The following is a 25,682-nucleotide window of genomic DNA, read 5'->3' as shown; positions in this document are numbered from 1 at the left end:
AGGGAAAGATTGCCTTTTAATCTCTGCTTGTACAGTCATTATTAACACAACGTAGTTCTGATTCAAAGTGCTGCTGATAGAGAAAATTTGAGATGTGTAAGTAAAAGACTTGAGGGAATGGTGAAAGCAAGGAGCCACATGTAGTACTGTCACATGGCTAATTGCATCCATATGTGTTCTTATATCTACATATAAAAATAAATGCATATTATGACAGCAGCATTTGAAGTGTTGAGTTCTTTTGAAGAAGTTTACATAATTCAGTGACCAACATAGAGTAGAGGGGAGTGGTTTAATTTTTAAAGAATTAGTTGTGTAGAGGTAGTGTGTTTCTTGGTAAAACAGAACTCCAAACTCGCTATGTGTCTACAGCATGAGAGAAGATGAGGATATATATTCCCCTTTTTTTCCCCTTCATCCATTTCTATATTAAAGTGTGTATGTGTTCTTCATTTGCAGAACATTGAAACAAGACTAAAGATTTGTTTGCCTGAAGACTTGGGATCTGCTCTGATGGATGGTGTAGTTCTCTGCCATTTAGTTAATCACGTTCGTCCTCGGTCTGTAGGAAGTATTCATGTACCTTCACCAGCAGTAGTAAGTTGAATGTTTCTTGCTACATTGGGGTAGCGGTGAAGAATGTTAAAATATTACTGGTTTATTGCCAAATGATACTTAGTTACATAAACCAGGTTGCTGTTCAATATGTTTTCTTTGCTGTTAGGAGCAACATTTACATTATTACAAATTCAAATGTTCATTAATTTTTATATAATGTATATATAGTGTGTGTATATATATATAATTACCCTTCCTCTCTCTAATCTAGCAACAGATCAAATCTTTTTCATTATGGCCTTTTTGTTCAGTACAGGATGAAATCCTATGATTACAAAATTTTATTATAGGAGACCCTTTTTAAAAGAAAATTAGCCCCTTGTTTGTTGATTGAATAAATACGAGGTTAACTTCAGCAATGTCTGGCTTAGCAGATGTCATGTAACTAAAGCACTTGCAGCACTTATTAGCATGTTCTTCCTCTTGGGTTAAATGTAGAAATTACTCCTTTTAACTGCAGACTGAATGGAATAGAAACGTGTGCTGTAGTGGTTTAATCTTGGCTTGCCAAACCTAAGGACCTGAAGATTTCAGGACATAAAATCTATGTAATCTCTGTGTGTGCGTTTCTTGAAACGTAATTTTAGAGTGGTAGAAAAAAAAAGTTGAACAGAGTTTTATGCATTGTTTTCAGGAGAAATTTGCCATAAATCTTTTGCCATAAACTATTTTTCTCTTGTTTTTACAGCCTAAACTTAGTATGGCCAAATGCAGGAGAAACGTGGAAAACTTTCTGGATGCATGTAGAAAACTGGGGATACCAGAGGTAATTTAATTAAGTCTGTCATTTCTAGATGGACCTAGATCATCAAAAATGCAAAACACATGAATTTCATTAAAGCTGAAGCATAACTTTATGAACTACAGTTTTTCAGCCATAAAGACATAGAATTAAAAAATATATATTTAAATAATGTGATTTAATACTACTTTAGTGTGTTTAAGGGGCTCACGTCATAACACTTAAGAATTGCAACTTTTGTCTTCAATTAGTAATTCAGTATTATCACCAATACCTCCTTATCTTCGCCATGGAAAATAAATAAGGTAATATGTAATTAGGCAGAAGTTTGGGTTTTTTTCATTATATAATATAACTGAATTTTCACCTAGTGCTTTTAGAATATGGACTTAATTCTTTTTAGTTATTAATTTTCCTTTTTTACAATATTAAGTACTTTGTAGTATGCATTGTAAAAGTGACTAACACCACACTCATCTCTTGTACTGAAACACTTCTGCGGTGATGTGAAGGAAACCATTGTGTTAAGTATGGAAAGTACGTATGAGTAAGGTTGTTTTGTAACGTAGATATAAGTGTTTCAAAATTTGGAAATAGGGAAATTACAGTGCTTGGTGGTTTCTGTTTTTCATTTAAGCATGGCAGCATTCATCATGTAATTTATTCTCATATTAATAAGGAAAAATATCTTTATAACTAATGTAATGAAATCTGGAGTTTCATTGGGAATATTTCAAAGACTCCCTTATGATCTAGAAGTACCTATTAAGAGAAAGTTAATTTCAAAAACATGGCCTCAAAAGAAGGTAAAAGTGCTATACAAAGTCTTTTTAATCTGAAAACATGAAAATTGCATGATGTGTTTTCCCTGTGCTCTTGCCTACATATGACAATATAATTAAGTCTGAGTTCTTTTTAGTATGCGTTTCAAGAATGCTGAAAAAAAGGGATATTTTGTGTATCTCCCCACCTCCACCCCCCTTGGGGAGCAGATGGTAATGCAAAGATGGGAAAGAATTCCAGTTTGAATTTTTTGTTTTATCTGTGTTTTAGCACTTGATTTGGAGGACAGCAAAAGTAACAGTTCGGTTTTGCTATTTGTGTTACAACTCCAATGGTACATCATAAACGTAATTTGAGAATTCAGTGTTATGGGCTGGGCCTCTAAGTTATAACGGTTGATTTAGTTCTTGTAATTATGTAATTTATTATCTTAGAATGATTTCATATTAAAGGTAACATTTCATTTCAGAGAAGATCAAAATCTCAGTGCTTTGGGCTTGTAGACATGGAGTGTTTCTTAAGCGGCCCCCAAATTCATTGTCCTCTGATGCATCATAAATTATTCAGTGAATTAGAATACAAGTAAGGTTTTTCTGGATATAGCCTGTTGGGAAAGAAAAGGCCAAGAGCTGTTTTCATTGTTGTCAAGAGATCTTTCAGAAATGGAAATAAACCAGAAAAATTTACAAAGATCCTTGCAGTGCCATATTACAGATGCCTAAGCTATGCCTTTGCTCAGAGGTTTGTTGTGTGGGGTTTTTTTATTTATTTATTTTGGATTTCTGTAAGTAAGCTTTCTGGGAAAATAACTTTTTCTTTTTTTTTTTTTTCTATGAATAGACATTTTAAAATATTTATTTCCCCTCCTCTTTAATGCTTCCATTGAAATTATTGCAGATTTTTTTTTAGGATTTTTTAAAATTATTTTATTAAAGTATGTTTGATGCAGAATTGCACAGAACATTAAGCACAAAGCCAGATTTTACCAATCTGATTTATAAACAACCATCCTTATGAATCTAAATAAGTGTTAACTTTTCTTGAGGGGAAAAACTCACTCACTTAAACATTAAATGAATGGCTTGCAATTGTAAATTTATGATGGATTTTAAGTACTCTTTTTGATTAGCTGTCGGTAATTTGCAAATATATATATATTTGCTATGTATTGTGAAAATCCATCATGTTGCGGAACAGTGATAGAACTTTGCTGCATGTTGGAGGGATGGATATTAAGAGTGCAAAGTTGTATGTTAACAAGTATGGCAATTAACTATCAATGTTTTTGAAGAACTACAGATGGTGTCTTTAATGCTGCTTCAGGTTGATGAGTTGTACATTACCTAACCACCTCTGGTCAACCCAGTAGAAGGAATGCAGTGAATTGTTTCCTTTTTTTAAAACAAGCGTCTTATGGGAAAGTGATAGGTTCCACTTATGGACCCTAATACCCATAGGTATTAGGCTTTTCTGTGATACGTCCATGTTTAGTTCCTGAGAATTAACTTGAAATTCTGCTGCATGTTTGTTTTTTCTTTCGAGGACTTAAAATTGTAATAGTTCCTGTTGGTTTGTTTTCAGTTATTTATGGAATGGAATAGAGTACGTGCTATTTCCTGAACTCCATGGGTTTAGAATAATACACTGTCAAATTATGTAAAATGAAAACAAGAAGATAGCTAAGTAATTACTGTGTTGTGCTGATGTGCAGGGTCTTTTACTTCTGTGGCTTTCAGCCTTCATTCTTGGGTCAAAATTGCTTTCCCCAGAATGATCCTGGGAAACTTCATCCAAGTGTAGAAAAATGCAGTTGATATCCTTATCCAAATGTGTCATAACAAGCATCAGGAGTTGGTGCCTTGACCAAAGAATTGCAAATACAAAATTCAGGAACATGAACATCTCTTTCGAATGACCTGGTATGTAGATGATTCTGGAATTGTGTGCCAGCTGGTGTCAGAAAGCCATTATCTGCCAGATGAGAATTTCAGTACAATGGGTGCCATGTTGAAATCATTTTCTGCCAATAGCCATATGGTGCTCCTGATCATATGCAGAAGGGTTGTGTTGGATCATAAGCAAAAGGAATGTTTTAAGCGTATGGTTCTGACCCTTAAATAAGAAACTAAACAGCAAGGCTATTAACTGCACTCAAAGGCTACCAAAAGCATGATGATTGTTGGATAAGCACCTTGTGTCCAGTTTTGCCACTAACTTTTCCTGTAGAGCCTTTTTTTTTTTATTATTATTCCAGGGTATCAGAGATCTTTGTAAATGATAAATTTTTTAGACAAAATTTTTGGTTGCTATGAGAAAGGGTTGTTGGCAGGTAAGCATCTGAAAGCCTGAAGATTCAGAAAATGTCTTTGCTGTGCCCCTCAGGAGATGTATGACAGAAAAGGTAAAATCTTTGTCACCTAGAAAATTACAAAAGAAGACTTTATTTTGCACTGTTAACTAAAAACTCTCAAACTGCCTAGTCTCCTCTGTAATAGTTATAGAATGACAAACACTCCTAATTTTTGGCTGATACAGATTGAATAAGCAAGTTGCAGTAGATGTGTGATAAGTAAGGTTATCTGTCCTACTGCAGTTTTCAGAATGACATGCAGTACTTCAATGGTGCCATTCACTGGAGTACGTTGTTAATGTCATATGAAGCCACTAGTTGACAGCGCCTATAATGCTTATCCACCTATATCACACCCACCCTTTCACACTTTTCTGGGTTTAAATAAAAAAAAAAAACCCTTTATCTTTTATTTTTCTTTGTCTTTAAGTGTGACCTCCAAAGTGTCAAACGCACCAGTTCTAATGCAGTTTTATTCTTCTTAGTGGCACCTCATCCCAGAGGTATTAAAAATGATCAGAGAGCCTGATTTATTATCACATGAGTATGTGTGTAAAGTTATGGAATTATTTTGGTTTCAACTGCTCTTCCATGAAACCAGTAACAAAAATATTCATATACATTTCTTCAACTTGTCAGTTACCACATGAGAACTAGTATTCATACTAGTAGCAAAGTAGACTTTCCCATTTTAACTGGCAAATCAATAACTTAAGCTTTAGCTTTCATTCTTGGTAGTTGTTATGCTTGGTAATTCATATTATAGAGCATTTTTTTTTATGCACTTTCAGTAATGTTAACAGATATTCCTGTCAAAAGGAAAAACAATAACTGATTTGTGGTGGGCTGAATGATACTTAATCATAAGTGAGATTTAGACCAAAACAAAGCAAAACAAATGCAATGTGTTATGTGAAAGGCACAAGTTTTGGTCTTCATTTCTTCTAGTTCTCAATTATGAACAAATCTGGCATATCAGAAGTAGGACCCTCTAAGCATTTTGTCAAAAAAGAAGTTCAACAAAGTATTTTCAATGTTTGTGAGCTAAAATGCAGAATTTGTCTTTTCACAAAGACACAAATTAGTTTTTATGATCTGCAACTTACACTGATATAACATCTCAACAGTTTAGACACTTGAGCATCTTTTGGCCCTTTATGGGGCCTCCTCGGGTCAGAGAAATTAGAGTTATTTTTAAAAAAAAGAAAGAAATACTTTCCCCACAGACATAAGCTATCATGATTAATACTAGAACGGTAATTTCTGTTGATAAAAGGTAGTGATAAAATGAAATCTTTCACAGGTGGTTTTTACAGCAGGTTTATGGAGCTTCTGTGTTCCAGCATGTCAGTAGTGGTGCAGCAGGGTTTAGTGGGACAACTTATTTCTCAGGTGGGAACGAGAGACTTCTGGCATGTCTCTCAAATTTTCAGTTAGCTTCTTGGTGTACACATACTGAACAAAAAGGAGTGATGGTAAGAAATGGCTTTTTTGATCTGGAATCATCATTTGAAGATTCAGATTAGAAAAGGCTTAGTTGTGCCCCTTCCTGTGACTTTCGAGTCCTGCAAACGGGAGCTATTACTACATCTTGCCACCTCCTCGCAAAACTAATTTCACTATGTGGCAAAATCAGCCAGAACGATTCTAAAAATCAATATGGTTTGTGTTAGTGTAGGAATTGCTAATTAAGTAGAACGAACAGAAAAAAAAACAGGAGGCTTTTGTGTGCTAAACCTGGCAGAACGAAGTAAAAGAAGCAACCAAGCAGAGAATGTCAAGCGTGTTATCTCCTGTCCACCTATTAGTTGTTCAACTGGTAATCAAGTTTCTCAGTTTAATGCAAGGTGTATTTTCATTGCCACTTACACTTGTTTTCTGATCAGTTCACGTAATCAGTTACTTCTCCGTAGTTTCATCATGAGACATCCATGAAGTTGCAGTAAGTTTTATCAGGTATGATTCCTTTCTCCTCCGTTTTGTTCTGTGCTCGGCAATGTACACTATTTGGCCTCCAGTATGGAGTTAAGTGGTTCAGTACACTGTCCATTAGAGTACTGAAAGCATAATTCTGAGCTTCCTTTCATTTGTGTTTTGAGCATAGTGCATATGCACTACAGACTTCGTTCTTTAATGCACTTCTGCAAACTTACTCTTGACTTTTTTTTGCCAGGGTCAAAATTTGAGGAGGTTGGTTGTGAAATGCTGTCTGTTCTCACAGTCACTGCAGGAGCACGTAGAATGAGGGTGGTTTGTGCACACAAACAGCTGGTTATGCTTTTGTTGTTCCACTTCTGTCTTACCGTGTTTATTCTGCGTGCATGATTTTGGCACTGTATGATTTAATCATGTAGTGTCATAGACGTAACAAGTCAGTCCATAAATGTAATGCTTAAATATATATATCTTTTTAGTTCTTGCTAGTAATAATTTCAGTCTCCTAACTGAGAAGGGCAGTGCTTGTGATGGATGGGTGGGTGGGTGGTCTTTGAGACTTTTGGTGAGAGTTATATACTTTTTCACTATTTCATGATGTCATTTTTTCGTTTGGTATTTTCATTTCACAACTTCTGTAGAATTCTGGTAACTTAAGTGGAAATACATTCACCATTACTGAAAAGCTATATATTTTTTTTTTTTATCTAGAGTTACAATGCTGAACTTTAAAATACATACAATATAAACATTTTACTTAAGGTGTGAATGCAACACCAAATTATTTATTGTCACAGAACACACAAAAATAAGCAGAACTGATCAGACATTTCTCAGGTTTTCCCAGGTTTCACTGAATTTCACTAAAGCACAGCATGGCAGTTCCCGTAGGAAGTTCCTTATGCATGTGTTGGCTGTTTTTGTACGCTTTGGCTTCTCCTGCCTACTGCTCAGTATCCTAATCTCTGGTTAGCAAGTTCTTCAGTCTCTGTAAAAATTCAACCTATTAGTAGCTCTCACTCTCAAACTCTGATATTGCTTCCTTCTCTATTTGGCTGCAGTAGGGATTGTTGAAGGTTGTTTTTTTAGACAAAAAAAAAGTCCTTATTTTAAAGTTCTATCAATTTTTTATATAAATTTAAGTTCAATGTATCTTGAATATTTATTTTGGGGATATAATTTCAATAAGTAGGAATCAAGCCTTGTATGTTATTTTAAAATCAATCCAGCATTTTCTGAGTTTATTGGTGCCTTTGGTGAAAGTGCAATATATTACATAGTTGATAGCTGTGAGTAGTTTGTTTGCCCTAAAATTAGGTTCTCTGGTAAGCAGCTTGTGGATGTAGATGTTCTTGAATGCAGTACTAGTCTTATCCCATTTTTAAACAAGATCAGCATGTTTTGTTCTGTCTGTGACTTTTCATTCTTTAGAAAAAGCCAAATGTGATTGCATTGAAGTTTATTAGCACACTAGAATTTTGACTTCAAAAAAATCTGAAAAATGACTGTAAAAATGGCAGTGTTGTTGCTTGGCAGGGTGTTTTTCCTCCCTCTGTGTATCTGCTGGCCTAAGTAACAAAATTAGAATTTTGCAGCTTTTAATTCCTGTTAAGGATAGAACCAGGCATGGCAAGCAAAAAAGAAAAAGAAAAAAAAAGTATTGCTTTTTTCTTTCTGTATGAATGACAGTTCTTTCTTCCAGTTTCACGTGTCACTTTTCAGGGTAAAAGGGCCTTTTAAATATTTTAAAGTTTAATTTATTGCCAACTAGACCTTGAAACTTTGCATTACCAGAGAAAACAGACATCTGAACTTCCATGTCTTCATTTGTTGGGTGCTCTGTCAGTTCATTAAGCAAGTGAAACTGAAAAGCTACTAAAGAAACACAGCGTTCCTCTGAAACTGGGGATCTCTTTCCTACTTCGTATGATTTTATTCTGTAAATATTCACCATTTTTGTTGATAGTAAGGCCTTATTTGCAGTGTGAAACGGTATATCTGAGTTTGCGTTTTGAAAGTACTAGTTGTTGCTTGGTTTGATTTTAATGTGAAGTATTGTGTCTGCGTATTGATATTATTATTACCTATCATTTTTTATAGCTAGTCTAGAGTAAATTGCTACATGAAGTCACCGATACTTTCCAGAAAAAGTATGGGAATCTAACCTGCTAATAATGTTTAAAATGCTACCTAAGGAATTTAGTGTCAAATTCTTCAGTTTAGATACTTTATTAAAATTAAGTATATTTAGTGCTACATTGACTTTTTAAGTTTCAGTCCCAGGGTATCATTTAAGATGATATTTGAATACCAAGTTTTAGGTTATTTATTATCTATTATACCAGAGAATTTTGCATACTTATAACAATTTCTTTAAGCACTTTTTCTTGAGACTTCATATTGCTGCTGCTTGTGCTTTTAACAGCTTTCTAACCCACTGTTTGCTATTGTATAAGGAAGATTTTACAGCCGGTTCCATTTAAGCTTTTGAATAAGGCCCAGGTGGACAAAGGTGTGTGGATCTCATTGGAATAAGTGGATCAGTGCACCTCCTCACCCTCGTGAATCTGGGCATAATTTTGAAAGGATTTGAAGGCCTGAACTCTTCTATCTTAATATGCTGTTATTATACGATAGCTTCAGTATTTAGAGGAAATAAAGCTGGGGTGTCTAGTGACGAAGGCAGTACTAGGAAGAAACTATTCCTACATGTTTATGCTAGAATATTGTGATAATTTATTTATCAATATATTTCTATTTTTGTATTTTTAATTTTATGCACTGTTTTTTTCTGTTCTAATGGCTGCCCTTCGGGATAGGCTGACCTCTGCTCTCCGTATGACATCCTGCAGTCGGATATTCGTCACATTCGAAAGACTGTTGACACTCTGCTCGCCCTCGGGGAGAAAACCCCACAATCAACTTCTACCTTTCGCTCCTGGGATCTAATAGGCTTTTGTCTTTTCCACATACTTTTTATAGTCTTGATGTATATAACTTATCACTGGAATGTGCTAACAGCATAACCTGTTCGCATGTGCACACAAACTTTCTGCTTTGTCTCTGACAAATTACAGGTACTTATTTCCTTCCTTTGTCTTACAAACTTCACCCTTTCCCTCGCTTCCCTTCCTTGTAATATCTTTATTAATCTCTTGCAATAGGGGAGAGGGGGAGTAGCATCTTGAAGACAAGTCCCATCTCTTCTCCCCCCTCCAGCTCTAGTGTAAGAATTTATGTACCTCTTTATTTATAGTTTGCTTTCTTTTATGTTGCCTACACTACACACTAAATGTGTTAAAGCGGTGAAGCTACTCTTATCCCACTTTTGGGTGTAGGCTGGATGTGTATCACAAGCTAAACAGAACTGAGCCTGTTACTTTTTGTGAAAATCCAAGAACGCTGCTGCAGATACTGAAGCAACTGAGGTGGCACTTCAACAGATCATACTATTTTCTGAGTTGGTGCCAATTATCTCAACATACATTGTGTTAAGAGCACTTAAGAGAACTATCTTTCAAATTACCGTGGTTGTTTTTTTAATCCTTTAGATCAAGAAGAATACTGTAACTTTAACGATTGTTGGTCGTCTCTACTGTTCTGATTAAATTCCATACTGGAATAGTTACGTTTTCCTACTTATATGTTGTTTTCCTCCAGATTCTGTAGAATAGTCTTTCTCTTCTGTCACGCAAAGCAGCGCTGAACTGCTCTTAAACGCTTGCTATATTACACCCTAAAGATGATTGTAAATTAGTAGTGGGTACGAGCAACCCATAATATGCCAAGGACTTTAGAATGTTTGAGGATGAAGGCCATGGAGTACAGTGTGATACAATAAGATAGTCTTAAGAATAAGCTGTTAGATTCCTGTATCTGCCATTCTTACGTGTGACGTCAAGCAAGTCACGTCACTATCTTGTCTCTGTTTCATCACCTGTGCAAATGCAGGTCATGTTTGTTTGTTTGTGTAACTGTAACAAAAACAATGTAGCTAGGAAAACAGATCCTCTAGGAAGACTCTAGATTTTCCATCGTACCGGGTTTTACAGAATAGGTCACCAAACAGTAGCCGGGAGGTGTTTTGGTATGTTTGAACTCTGCCTATCCTTAGAGTGCCGGACTGATGACCTCCATTTCCCTTCCGGTTCTGTGTTCTGTTTATATATTATAAAGCATGAAGAAGAGAATTTTTTTTTTTTGTTTGATCCTTATCAACATGAAAAATACAAAGGAAAATTGATTGGAAAATATAAAACCTCCACTATAAACTTATACTGACATTGCAGTATTGGCCTAGATGCTGTTGACTCAATTTGTAATTCAGTCTCAGGCTAGCTAACCGAAGGACCCCGGTTTTGAGGCTCTGAAATTAATTTCTCACTGCCTAGTATATGCAAAAATTACGTATAGACTTTTAGAGGATAACTAGCATAAAAACCTGTACATTACTGATTATTTTGACCATATGGTTATGATTTAGTGCTATGCTATAAATACCTTCATTTCACAGATACTTGCAAAATTTTAGTAAAAAACTTCTAAATGCAGTTCTATTCCTGAATTCCATGGCTTAAATACGTACGTACATATATAAAAGGGATGAAAGGTATAATTAGATATGTATTTAAGGATGGAAAAATTGTTTTCAGATGATGGATAAATGTAAGTTTTTTTTTAAAGGGTTTAGTGTCTAACAGCTTCCATTGCATACATATAACAACTCTATTGTAAAGAGTGTCTTCTGTGACCAGGAATGAGTTTACTGAGGGCTTCTCTAGATTCTTTACACTTGAGAAAAATGTACGAATTATTTGGGTGCATAGCTATAGACTTGTGCCCTCATCGTGCACAGGCCTGTCTCTTAACTGCGTGCCTAGTTTATAGTGATTCCAACACTGGACACTTGCTTACTCAGAGTTGGAACCCAATATTTAAGCTTCTGCTTTCAGTAGATCTCTGTCTTGATTTTGGTTGTCTTGTTTTAACTATGTTGCTTTTGTAGTGAAGTTGAGAAGGTGACATAAAGCTTGAATCACTTCAGAATCTATGAATTGTATGATTCTTTATAATCCAGTGTTGGTATTTGAGACAAAAGCGATGTCTTCTCTAGGGCTGGGATTTTATTCCTGCTCCTGTAAGTGGTAAACAGGTTTCCTGTCAATGCTTTGTGTTGTGCACTCCTTATATAGTACCAATTTACATGTATGAGTATATTTTAACATTTTTTGAAATTAGAAAATCAGATGGTGAAAGTTGCTGCTACCATCCTATAGTACACATCTGTCTCCTTGTCTAATATTTTGTCTGATTATCCATCAGTAGCTTTGGGAGGGAGGCAAGAGAACTAGTAGATCGGTTTGTTTTGCATTTCCGATGTGCAGAAATGGAAGTTCATGTCTTCAGTGTTTTTAAATGTTTTATCAGACTAGACACTGAGTTAGAAATTGAACTACTGTTGTGCCAACATCGATCAACTGAACATATCCCGGTCATAATGACTTGTCCAAAGTTTTAACTTTACATATGCTTACCATGCAAACAGAGTTGTCTTTTAGTTAATTAGAGTACATTTTCTCACTGTTTTTAACTATGACAATATACCGTAATTAAAATGGAACATTGCAGGCACTTTCTTGTAGTTAGGGAGTTGAAGCCATCTTGAACCAGACTGTGAAAGACAAACAGACTTGCTTCGTGACAAGCACAGCCTTACTACCATCCATGAAGCTTATCCGGCTTTGTATTTTTTCAGGTTTTTATTGATAACACTTCCAGATAGACATAAATTTTATAGGGAAAAGAATAATAAAATATACCCTTCCATTTCTCTAAGTGTGAATATAGTAATGTTTCTCAAAATATATTTCAAACATAATGCAAACATGAAAAATACCTGTCTGCCCATCCCTGAAGCCAGTAATTCTCCCACTAAACGGGGAGGTAGAAACTATATGTGGCTCATTAATCTACTGTAATGAGCTCTTTGCTAAATTCAGAGTCCTGGTTCTGTGCTGCTTTAGTACTTGGGAAACCAGCAGTTCAGCTCACTGGTGGTTCTTCACCTGTGAGGAGATCCCAATATGTAGATGTTCAGTTATCTACAATTGGTACTTCCTGCTCACAGCCAGTCACGTGAATAAATTGATGACCTTGGGTTTAGAAACAAATGTGTGCTGTAGTTCACCCACATATTCATTGATAACGTGAATTATATTTGCTCCACCATTTGTTTCCCCATTCATTTTTTTTTTTTCCCATTGCAACGGTCATTTCAAACTGTGATTTCTTCATCAATTGGTCTGCTCCAATCTGTATTGTGGATGTCCTGTTGTCCCTACTGCAGTAAAGTAATAAATACAAACTGCAACGAATTAATTTAATATGCATGCAGGTAAAATGTGTTTGCACTGAATTACAGGGGCATTTTTGATGTGAGGATTTAGCTTGCTTTTTCCTTGAGCCAGAAAACATAAATATTTTCAAGTGCAGAGTAATGCAGCATCGTAGTCCTTCAAATGCCTCTTTCTTCAAATGTATATTAACAAACTTTTCAACTGAAAGCTGTATATGGATCCCATTGGGTTCCTAGTAAGTTTTCGGAAAGGCTGCACTTACTGGGAATGAGGATTGAGTTTGACCTGAGCCAATATTCAGTCCAGTTTTCTACTCCATAGACATCAATAATTTTCCAAATTGTTGCCACGTAATTGTTTTTCACAAAAAGAAGTATTCTTGGTGGTTTATTCCTGTTACAAAAAAAATGAAAGCAGTTGTATGTGCAGGTGTAGAAAAAATGGTAGAGCAGGTTTTGTGGATCATTGCCGTTTCCTTCATTTCTAGCCGCATTATGTGGAAAGACCAGTAAAAAAATACTGTAAGGCAATAATCCATTCTACTTCGATACAAAACACTCTCGTTCCTTCACTTTATCTCTCAGAATTTAATGCATAAGGTGATGGTATAATTGATATTTCAAGTGTAAGTATATATTTTCTCTTACTGTTCAATGTGTGTCTGTCTTCATTAAGTTGTTTGTTCCCTCCAGTTTCAGGTCACTGTTTTCTATAGCACATTAGAATGAAACTGGGAGGCGTTTTGGTGAAGTGATGGTCTACTTTTAAAATTTTATGGCTCAAGGCCAGAATCTGTAAAGGGCTCCAAAGCCCACCATCTGCAAATACAGTTTTGTAAATATTTGCAGTTTATTGCATAATCAAAAGATTCACATATTTAGCTATCTAACTGGCTCTAACTCCAAATACTGAATTGCAGCTGCGATATTGAGGTACTGAAGTGGTTGGGTTTTTTTTTTTTTTGCTTTGTCGAATCTGATCGTAAGTGTATACTTCACAAAACATACTAATCTTTCCTTTGTAAATTAAAAGAAAAAAAACTATGAAATATACCTATAGCCTGAATTACTGTGCTTTTTGATCTTCTGCTCTTTTCTTTTGTACTTCAAATGACAACTTCAGGGCATTTGGACACACACAGACATGATTGGTAATAGTGGATAAGGAAAATATATATAAAAAGTAATTTCAAATTGCCTTCACTATATAAAAAAGTAAATGTTTGCTATAGTTTTTTTCAGCTTGTTAGACAGAATACTTGGCCCTGACCTAAGAAAATGTCAAGGTTTTATATATTTGACAAAAGTTTGCTGTAATGCGAGGCCCTGATGTTTCTTTTAGCAACTTTCCATTTCGGAGTAGTTGGCTCCAAAAATTAAATGATGGGCATTACATGGACTTATTTTTTTAAAAAAATTGTACTTTGGGAAACTACACCTTCCAGTATTACATTGTTTCCTTAATATTTTTCCCCCTGTAGATCTGAAATCTCATATTCTGCAAATACAAGGAAGAAAGAGAAAGGCTCTTGCCAAATTGTGGGGTTCCATTTCTCTGTATTTTGCCTAACAAATGTAGCTGGCTCCCGATGTTATGATGTGGCCGTTTCGCTACTTGCCCAGATGACATAATGGCAACACTTACTTTTTGGTAAAGAATTTCTGTGTCTGAACTGCCAGGCTGTTTGCCCTAGCATAAACCAGCTCAAACAGTTATCTTGACTTTGGCAGCATCTGATGTCAAAGAAAATAGAAGTGTATGTGTAGCGTGTCACGTATCCTTGTGGGATTAGTGTCCTTGCGTATTCTTGTTTTCTTTTACACCAGCTAAATCGGGCGTTTTGTTCTAGGATTAGAAACTCTGGCAAGCGCATGCACACGTGTACGTTTGTGGGTACACCTGTTGTACTGTCTCTTTGTGTTGCTTTGTGACTCAGCCTCCTGGCTGCTGCCTCCTCTTTGTGCTTTTTCTTCCCCCCCCCGCCTCCCCGTCAAAAGGAGTTTGTTCTTTTGCTTCGTGATGAGTTTGGCAACATCTTTATCCGTTCAAAATGGCTACGTGTCTGTAGGAAGTGGTTTGCTTGCAACAAGTAATCAAGTTCCTCTGTGCTCTTAAGGAGAAAAATTACATTAAAAGTTTAGAACTTCCTTTTTGTGGTAGGTAAGATGGGAGATATTCATGCTAAGAGCGGAGTGGCAGCCCTTCCCTCCGCAATTGTTTGTAACGATTTTTAGACTGGTCTTCAGAATTAATAGCCAGTTCTTCTGTCTGTCTGGGTTTTGTTCAGTGATGGTTTCAACAGGGGTATTTTTAAAGAGGCGATTCATACTGCTATATTAACATGTTACAGGTTTGATGCGAATGTAAAAGGGATAGAAATCTTATCAAAGGTGGGGAGAAGTGGGTGAGGTTGAGTCTCCTCGGAGTCACGGGTGAGTTATTCTCGTGGTTGGTCAGGCATATTGTCTCAAAATGCCAGGATTTAAGAAAAGTTTTGAAATCTTAATGGTTTGCAGCTTCTCAGCTCTACTCTCAGTGGTTGCCAGATAGCGGTTGTAGGGGGTTAGAGTGAGGCAGAGCATGGGAAGTGCAGACTGTGCTGCAGGGACAGCGGCTGAGCGCAAGGACTGAGACACCTGGGATCTTGGCCCAAGGTAACTGCTGCTTTGTCGGAAGCGGAGCTGATTATCAGTGTGCTCTGGATTCCATCCTTGGCGGGATTTGATTTTTCTTATTCTGGGAAGAGTTAAATATACTACTCTAAAGCTGTGATTTGAAAAGTATGTGAGGCAGAGTTGATGAAAGCCATTTCCAAAGCTTCAAAGATAGTGATTAGGGCTTAGATAAGAGAATTGATTCGTGACACGTTAAGATGAAGTTTGTCATTTTTAGAAGATGGCGTAGGTCTCATTGTCAGTTTTGGAAGGTTCATCATAGCCCCATGTTTAACTGCAGAATTATAGAATATTAACCAAGTTCCACCTTCTGCTTAATAAGAGAAGGCTGTCAATTGTATATGTTTCAAGACCTAATGAAGAAGGATGTATAATATGAAAAACAGTACCATGCTGTGAAACTTCTCACTCCTAGAACACAGTTGTACAGTCCTGTTTTTTATAGACGTCCTTAAATAGCTTTCCTTACTTGAGTATGCATCTTGCAAATACAGCGGGGGAACAGAGAGGTTGTTTTATACAAACTGGATTACTATACTGTACTTGAAATAACTAGATAATGCAGTCTCTTTAAAAGGAGAAAAATTATATTGGATGGGGTTTTGATATGAAATGGGGCATGCACTCTTGTATGCTTTTAGTGAAAATGTGCTTACAAACAATTGCAAAATTCCTAGCAAGAAAGCACGACAGAATAGTTCTGAGTGCTGTAAGGTGCCACAAAAATGGTAAATTTAGAATTTCAGTTTTTCCTAAAGGAAAAGTCCTTAGCTGTGGCTTTTTCAGCAAATTTGCCTTCAATAGAAAAATTTAGAATATTCTCGAACATAAATATCTAGCAAGGCAGGTATTTTTGAGGCTGGGTTTTTGAATTCAATCCCTACCCTTCAGCATTGTAACATTACTCACTTAGTTTTCAGATATTTGATTCAGCAAGCATCATTAATTAATGCCTTTTGTCTAGCAGGGAAGACTAATGAAATATTGGCATGTTGTGTGCCCCAGATCTGTGAAACGAGAGCCTACTGTGCGAGGGCACTGGAAAGGAGTAGAAGAGAGTGGAGCGAATAACATTTTACTTCGGATGTCTGATTTGCATTCTCAATAAATAAGATGAAAACTATTTTTAAAAAAAAAATTATTGGAATCGGAGTACTGTAGATTTTTATATGAACCGTGTCCCAAGACATTAGATTGGCAAAATATTTTTTGTAAAAATCATACATTTGAAGTAGAAATGGGTTAGGTGGTGGGTTTTTTTCCTTTTATTTGCTATCACTATCTCTACATTCTTCTGTAGCTACTCCACTGCTAATCAGGTATCAGTTTAGCAGTTTGCATCCTAAAATATATTTCTATATTTGAGGAATAGAAGTTGGGGAGAACCATCTCTGACAGCTTCCAGGTCAGTATCTCAGTCAGAAGAACAGACAAGAATGAACGGCAGAACCAGTGTCGTAATTTAAATGACCAATTTAGGGTGGGTTTGGAATGGAAATCTGGGTGGTGAACTGGAATGGCTGCAAGATGGGGGATATTCCTTTGTGCTGACTGGGCAAATAGCCCCAGCAGAGAGGGGCGCAGTACGGGCAGGAATGGGAGGCAGTTGCCGCAGCTGTTTGGTCACTGTGAATCAGAATCCACAAACTCTATGGAAGTGGAAACCCAGCGTTAACAGATTGCCAGAACATTGCAGCATCTTCCATGTGGAGAGAGATGCGTATTGTCCTTGAAAATTATTTGTCTCAAATTGGTTCTTGGGTCTGTGTGTGCTGAAGGAACCTGCAGTACTTGTTTGGCGTTCCGAGCTATAACAAAGAGCCTTAAAAAAAAAAAAAAAATTACAAATGAAGTTTAAAAAAATCTTTTCAACATAAAATAATAAATATTAAAACAGCTTAAATAGTAAATATAAACATGTAAACATAAAATATAGATAAATTACAATTATCAGATCCATAATTGTGAATGAAGTTTGGCTCTCACTTTTTAGGTTCAGTAGTTAGTAGGTAAGTTTTGCAGGTTTTTCTCTCACTGAGGCTGGAGTGGGGTGTGAGGAACTTCACAAAAAAAGTAAGCGAGCTAACTCTTGGTTGCGCATAAAGGAAATACTCATTGACAAAACAAAGTCATAAATATCAGCAGAAGCAGAGCAGCTGTTTAATATGGGTAGTATTCTGCTGGAGCTGTGGCCCACTGGAGGAGATTTCCTGAGCAAAGACTGGACAACTGTGGAAGCAGATGAAAGCAATTAAAGATAGGTGCATAACATGATAGAAACTGCGTTAATTGTTCTTGTATGTACCAGATCGAGTTTTGTCATCCTGAATATTATGTTTAGTTTTAAGGGTTCATAGGGGTCAGGGAAGAGACTAGAGCTGAACAAGATGTAGCATGAGAAGAGAGGTTGAAGAGATTAGTGATGTTTGAACTGGAGATATAATCAGTGTGAATATGAGGAAATGTGACAAAGGACCAGGGATCGCGTGAAGTTAAAATAAGAGACCTTTAGTTGACATTACAGAAGCAAGAAGAATATTCAGTAGAAGACAGGCAATTGATTAAAATATAATCTCAAATGCATGAGTAGTTTTAGAAGCTAGAAGTTTATTGAACAGCTAAAAGGTTCAGTACTGAGAATATCAAAACAACCTTCTCTTTCTAAAAAAAAAAAAATAATCAGTATCCTGTGTCTGCGGATGGTCATGTACGGATGCTTAGAGAAAGAACTGAAGGTTAGATCACATAGATCTAAGCCTTGTCAAACTTTAAGCAGTCTGACATGCACAGTTTAAGGACCTTGTGAGCCAGATACTGTATCCACATGTTTGTGTTTAATAGCATTGTTTGGGGTTTTTTCTATCCGTATGTTTTTTGTCATCCCACTTACACTTTTGGCTTCCATGTTGTGGCAACGAGTCTCACAGTTGTAATTATGGTTTATGTGATGTAGTCTGGCCTTTCCATTTACTTATTATAAACCTGCTGCCTGATTTCGTAATTTCCTGGATTTCATTAACAGGAATACCCAGTTACATTAAGAAAAACTTATTTTTAAAGAGAGACAGCCAATCATGACACAAGGCTACCTCTCTAAGCAAGGCTGTAATTATTCACTGGAGGGTTCCTTGTTCCCCCTGGTAGCTACAGGATTTGCTGTTTGAGTGACTTCTGGTGTAGCAGCCTCTGTGGTTTCATCCTGGCCATGACTGCTGTGTCCTTATGGTGAATAAAGTTGATTCCTGGATATTTCAAGAAAAAGCTGCTAATTACTCAGCTGCACCCATTGAATGCACAAAATTATACACGCTTTTCTGTGAATGCTCATGTGTGGCTTTCAAGGTGCGTATCCTGAGACCAAGCCCCTACCTGTCTCCAGCTCTGGGGTAGAAATTTTTTTGACTGCTAAAACCAGCCTTCTGTCCCAAAACTCACTCATATGTCTCATATGTAATAAGGGGTAAATGCCACATTATCTCACTTTGTAGGTGAAAGTTCAGTGCGTGCTTGCTGGCCCTCACTCTTAGTTGAGATGTTGACATACTCTAAGGACCACAGAACAGGTTGGTTTCTGAGGCCCCGAATATTAACAGATCTCTCACTAATTCATAGGTATAACGAGAGCAAAATCAGAGACTTTCTGTCAAAATCGCAGGAAGGTCTTTTTAATTAAAACTAGGAAACGGTTCCTTCTTGTTGGGCTTTGTGTTCCAACTGTGTTCGTGTAAAGCAAAGTTTTGCAGTGAGTATTGAATATCCTAATCTTTGCTCCTTTGTTTGTCTTTTTCTAGGAGAAGCTCTGCCTACCACATCACATCCTAGAAGAAAAGGGCTTGGTAAAAGTGAGCATAACAGTTCAAGCATTGCTAGATGTAACCACAGTGAAACAAGCTTTATTCACATGAAACTACTCTCTCTGCTGTTACCAGCTCCACTGTGCCATCAAGGAATCAAAATACTGCCCGTCTTTTCAAACTGCTTTGAAAAAAAACCCCAAAAAACAGTGCTCCAAGAGTATTCTTATACTTCTGGTTTTAAAATCGTCTTTCCGACTGTACATGTGCGTCGAACTACAAAGCAGAAACTAAAGAGAAACATTTTCTAGAGCAAATTGGCGCTTCACTGCTTTTATAGCTCACTTTGTACAGTACTTACTAAAACAGCCACCTCTCTGCCACTTAAAAATGCGTGGAGTACACAGCTGTCTTGCAGCAAGATACCTTCATTTTATTAAACTAAGAATCGTCGTAATCACTTGGGGGGTGGGGGGAGGGAGAGTAAATCCGACTGCTGCCACATAAGGTTTTTCTGCAGTTGCTTCAGGCTATTGCCTTTTAAAAATATCCAGACATAAAATATTTATATAAATATTATTTATTAGTAAGTTGTTATTCATCCTTTGGATGCAAAATGTAAATTAGGAAACCGTATTTTATTACTGCTTTTTTGTGGTTAAACACTTTATTTTAATATAAATATTTAGTTATTTTTTATTCTACTCGGTGTGCAGTAGGTCTAGATCTCCATAAATTGTATTTTCTAACATGTAAGATAAAAAGCAAACAAAATAGGTGCTTTTATTAAAAGAACAGCTAGCTGGAATGGCATTCTTTATTTCTTGAATTTGTGGAACATTGGTAAAAATTTGTCTGCATTCCATTGAGTTTCCAACATTCCAGTAGCACTTTTCTCCCCCCCAACAGACTAAATTGGCTGAAACTGAGAGCACACCCATCTTATTTGTATATAGATGTTTAAAAAAAAAAAAAAAAGGAAAGGTGTAAACTTGAAAAATAAATGTGAACAAATATTTTTGATTGCTTATTTTACTATGCACAAGACATTTAACTTTTGCCACAACAAAATGAATGATGTGCATTAGGATCATGTGTCTTGAAATATAATTTTGCACTGCAACTTGATTTCTTTGAAAGACTACAGCACTACAGAACAAATAATAAAAAAAATAGCACAAGCGCGTTAACGAGCAGACTTACCAGGTAGCCAAAAAATGTTAATTGTTTTCTTCAATGATTCCTTCGAGAGGAGATAAAATTATTAAAATTGCCAAAGGCAGTCTCAAAGACCTGATTTTCCATATACAACCTGCGGGGTACAATGCTTCTTACAGTCGCCATCATACGTCCACCTGGTGTGGTGGGAGGTGTCCCTGCCCATGGCAGGGGGGTTGGAACTCGATGATCTTTGAGGTCCCTTCCAACCTAAACCATTCTATCATTTCCCCACAGAATTAAGCACAATGTTCTGTAGTGAGCGTTTGCAGGGTCAGACCTCTAATCCCACGTCAGCAATAGGAAATAAAAGTTTTCTTATCACTACTTTTAAATTTTTTTGGAGAGATTTTTAAAAGCGTAATTTATTATTAAAACATCACGTTTTACATCCAAAAAAAAAAAAAAAAAGTTCCAGCACAGCGATTCTTACAATACCTGGAACATCCATTATGTTTTTTTTTCTTTCACATGAGAAGCTTAGTGGTGGAACTTGGGCAAGCAGGACAGGAAAGCTGCATGTGGTGCAAAGGCTCGCTGTTGGGGCACACAAGCAGGCACTTGGAAATGCAGAACAGCAAAAAAGAGGCAAAGGTGTGGTGGGAGGACTACGAATTTCAGCAAGAGAAGGGGGAGAGATCGTATAAAGACTTTTGGGAAGAATGGTGCATATTCGTCACTGCGTAGATACATAGCAAAGTTCCACGCACGTTCACACAGACGCTGCATTTAAAACCACCAGTATGCCAACAGCGGGTTTTTAATGGGTTAATACAGTATTTGAATGCAGACTACGCATTTTAATACCACGAATTGCCAATGTGCTGGTATGTATCGACAGCAACGTGTTATGAGAAGGAAAGTGGGCTCGCGGACAATGAGAGATAGAGTATGTGTGGAACATCCAGTTACTTCAACCAAAGCAAAAGCGTTTATTTTATAGAGGGAACATTGACTTAAATTGTAATTTTGATTGGCAGCTAGCATATTGTTTCCTATAAAATGTACTGTGCACTTTAACACTAAATTAAAATGTATTTTAATATTTTACAGAGCTGCACAAATATCTGTTTTGTCAAAAAGCACGAGCGATGTAAAGAAAGTAAGTTTTCAAGTCAGAGTTTATCAAATTTTAAAAGCATTCAAAGATCGAGTATAAAAATAGGAATATTGATTTCTGCATCTTGAGGGATAAAATGCAGGTTTCCTGAGTATTTTTGTACAATGTATATATGGCAACATGAAGCTTTGTAATTATTATTTTGACAAATCTTGGTTTTTCATAATTAAAATTTTGTTTTTCTCCTGATAGTGTCTTTCAGTATTTGCTTGGAGTTGGCTGTAAATAAATAGCTCTAAATATTTTGTAATACAGCTTTTTTTATGCAGTCTTAACCTGTATGGCTAAAAAGAGAACCTTCATGAATCTTTGTATACTATTTATATGTGCAATAAAACATGCATGGCAAAGCTCTAATACCCTAAGCAGTGAACATAATGTACATAGAAAATCTTTACTGTAGTTATAATTAAACTATATTATTTGTAGAAACCCTTTAATGACTACCACTGTGACTGACAGTTTCCTGTAAGAGAGGTGGTGTTCGGTGAGCCTGACACTGGGAATGATGGATGTGGGTTTGGGGACAGAGAAGATGATGATGGGATGTAAATACAGGAATTTTGCGGCTAAACTAGGGATGGGATGTGGCCGGTAACTGTCGAGTTGTCCGTTTGGTGATGGTTCCTGCAAATGAGCTTCCTGCAGCTTTGCTGCTCCTGTAGTTTAAGATCTGCCAGTCGTGGAGTGAATCGAGTTGAAGCAACTGCCCTCTCCACCCAGGGTGGGATTAACCAGAGGGTGGCTCCACATTCCCTTTGCTCCTGTGCGCGTCACCCAACGAGTCATTCTTTTTACTGCTTCCCATTTCTCTGCACGCGGTGTGGCTTTTTTTACCTCCCTGCCCTCCTTCTGAAATCGCACGCTTTCGCTTTAGCAAACAAAATCTGATCATTGCTTTACTCCAGTAAATCCAGGCAATAATGCAGTAACAGTTCCTGACCTGGGGATAACCCTGCTGCTTGTAGGTCAGAGCATAGAGCCTCCTCTTACCCATGCAGGTTTCTGAAGTCATTTAAGTACAGATTCTGCTATTTTCTCATTTCTCTAATGAAGAGTCTTTACCTTAACCAGGTGATTTCATGGCTGTATTTGTTCACTTTTGGTAGTGGATTTTTGGAAGGAGAGGATCTTTCTGCAATAATCTCCTGGGGAGATCCTGATTTTGCTTGCCAAGGAAGCTGAGTGCCTTCGTGGCTGTTGGATAGAAAGCCGGCACAGACTGATTGCTGCATTAGAATCAGCATAATTTAGGCAGCAGTCGTCCGGCAGCAGTCCTCTGGTGCTGCTCCTCACCGAGAGCAGAGCCTGGGTAACAGCAGGCAGCTGAGGGCCATGTCCAGCTGAGGTCAGAGCATTGCCAACAACAGAGATGTGACAGCCGCCCACAAATTCTCATCAAGATGGTGCAGATGTGGTGTCTGTAGCCATCTGCACAACCAATTCAAGCACCCCAAGTCTTGTCACTGTGCTGGACCTGCAGGCTGTGGACAAGAGCAGCTCGAGGGCCCCTTCCTTGTCAGCCCTCTAAGCACCAGCTTTGTTAAGAGCTCAGGGCAGTTTCTCTAAAGCCTGCAGGTTACTGGCTTCTGAAACAAGTTCTCATGGACTCACCAGAGCCCACTGCACGCTTGCCACAATCTGCTCCTGCTCACAAGTGAGGCAACTGGAAGGAAGGCAGCAGTGCATGTAAATGCTTCGTTTTCAAAGAATGGTCAGGCTCGGAAGGGCCCTCTGGAGATGATCTAGTCTAACCCCCCCTGCCAGAGCAGGGTCACCTACAGCAGGTTGCAGTTTTATCAAGGAAGCAAACCATGCGGGACAGCAGTCAATTATGAGGAGTGCCACGCGGACAATATGACAGGTATTTTCAGCTCCAGAATTGTAGCTGGGCAGTTGTTTGGGGAAGCTGATACGGTAACTGGTCTCCTGCTGGACTGTAAATTAAGGATATAGGAAATAATAAAGAACATAGGAATAAATAAAGCTCCCCACAACTATCCACAGTATAATGGGAAACGTAGAATTATGCCATACGAATTTATCAAGTATGAAAGAGGGCTTTTCCGCTCCCCGGCAGGACAAGCTCTTTCCTACCATTAACCCAGCAGCTTTAAAAAGGTGGTTTAAAAGCACTTATAGTAAATTACAGCGTTAAACCTGCTTTTTAATCTCCTCTAATATAACATGCAGGTGCACACACTGCTGTTAGGGAGTGAAAACATCTAGTCCAACCCCACTGCCAGAGCAGGGTCACCTACAGCAGGTTGCACAGGACGGCGTCCAGGTGGGTTTGGAATGTCTCCAGAGTGGGAGACTCCACCACCTCTCTGGGCAGCCTGTGCCAGTGCTCCACAACCCTCAAAGTAAAGAAGTTCCTCCTCGTGTATGTTCAAGTTTGTGCCTGTTACCTCTTGTCCTATCACTGGGCACCACTGAAAAAAGACTGTTCCCATCCCCCTGGCACCCTCCCTTCAAGTATTTATAAGCATTAATAAGATCCCCCCTCAGTCTTCTTTTCTTTAGACTAAAAAGACCCAAGTCCCTCAGCCTTTCCTCATAAGAAACACGCTCCGGTCCCCTAATCACAATACTGTTAGCAGAATGCATTAGGCAAAAAATGCAAGCTATAACAGGTAACAAAGGGAAACATTTATCATTAGAAGTACCTGCACCAAGCTGAACACCCCGACTCCGCTGCTACTCTGTTTGTAGTACTGGGCACAAGGCTGCAGTACAAGCACAGCACACTGCTGCTCCTCTCCAGCATGCGATACAGCCCCATAATTCCTTTGCTGGCTACAGCGGAGCAGGTGTCGGGCGGGAGGAGCAGCTAGAAGAAGCTGCCACATATTAAACAAGCCTTTGAGCCAATTTTGCTGTTGCGCAAGCAGAAAAATCAGTGTTTAGCACTTGCGGCTTAAAATTGTTATGTCGGTGCCCTGCTTTGGAAGAGAGAAGTTAGTGTCTGTTGTAAATCCACAGCGTGGAAAACTTGCGTTCAGCATTTCAGAGAACTCATGCACCGCGCACAGTTGTAGCCTCCCAGTCTTCTAAGCTTACTTCAGAAACAGGTAAAAGTCACTACCTAATTTAAGCCAGGCACCACAACCAGAAACATAAGTTCCCAGCATCAGCCTCCCTGCAAACTAGAATCTAGCAGGGGCCAGAGAAACCGGAGAGCGTTCAGCGTTGCTTACAAAAGCAAACTGCTCCTACAGCTATCCTAATATTTCCTCTGGCAAAAGCGAGTTGCGGTTTGAGCAACGCTGCAGGTTCAGCCAAACCACGGGAAAGCAGAGGTTACAAGCGATTGCTTGAACAGAAGATAAAGAGCTCCTGCCCCACACAACTCAGCTGGCAGAATTATACTGCTGGGAACTATTTTACAGCTAAAGAGGCCTACATTCTGCCATCTTCTGTAAAATAAGCACACTCATTTTCAACAATGAGATATCAGATCATCTATAGGTAGGGATTACTTTATCAGTTTCCTCTTGGTCCTGTTACAGCTAAGAAACCCATAAACACAGCATATGCCTTTCACACTCAGCAACAATCAAAGGCAAGTGGAGGAAAAAAAACCACCTCCTTTCCTACAGACTGCTTCCTTCACGTGGTTTGTAAGAGGTCTTTTCTTTAAATATTATTCATTTAAGACTTTTCAGATCATTTCTTTGATGTTAATAACGCACAGGACAGTAAACCACTCCGCATAGCAAGCTTCTGTCTGCATTCTCCACCAGACTTTGTCCTTGGAATGTATTTAGACAGGCTAAGGAAAAATACACCAAACACTTCAGATACTAATTAAGCAGCTTGATTGGTTGTGCCACTAACAACTTCCTTCAGCATTAAGTGATGAAATGAACCCTGATATTTAATTAGCTGAAGGGGCACGCTGTTGTTATTTATAGTCTCTGTGTAGCTGCACCAGAAACTGTCTTGAGGTCCCAAGTATGCACCCACATTCATAGTCTGAAATTAACTCATCCGCTAATTTGAACTAGAATGCAGCATGCGCCTTCATGGTGTTGAGAGCTTCCAAAGCATGCCAGAACATTCAAAATACTTACTCTAAAGCACACACA

General features: G+C 37.8%; 1 protein-coding gene across 1 annotated transcript in view; it reads left to right on the top strand.

Annotated features, from left to right (window-relative positions):
• LRCH1 (leucine-rich repeats and calponin homology (CH) domain containing 1) overlaps positions 1-9,454 on the top strand; it is a 57,738-nt gene extending 48,284 nt beyond the window's left edge. The window contains exons 16-18 of the mRNA XM_009881103.1: positions 460-597; positions 1,307-1,384; positions 9,248-9,454. Of these exons, the coding sequence (XP_009879405.1) occupies positions 460-597; positions 1,307-1,384; positions 9,248-9,454 (423 nt within the window). The remainder of the gene's footprint in view (positions 1-459; positions 598-1,306; positions 1,385-9,247) is intronic.
• The last annotated feature ends 16,228 nt before the right edge of the window (positions 9,455-25,682 follow it).

Source organism: Charadrius vociferus, unplaced genomic scaffold, assembly GCF_000708025.1.
Source record: "Charadrius vociferus isolate BGI_N301 unplaced genomic scaffold, ASM70802v2 scaffold210, whole genome shotgun sequence".
NCBI lineage: Eukaryota > Metazoa > Chordata > Aves > Charadriiformes > Charadriidae > Charadrius > Charadrius vociferus.
The sequence above is the reverse complement of the archived record's forward strand: the minus strand, read 5'-3'. Positions and strand labels throughout refer to the sequence as shown.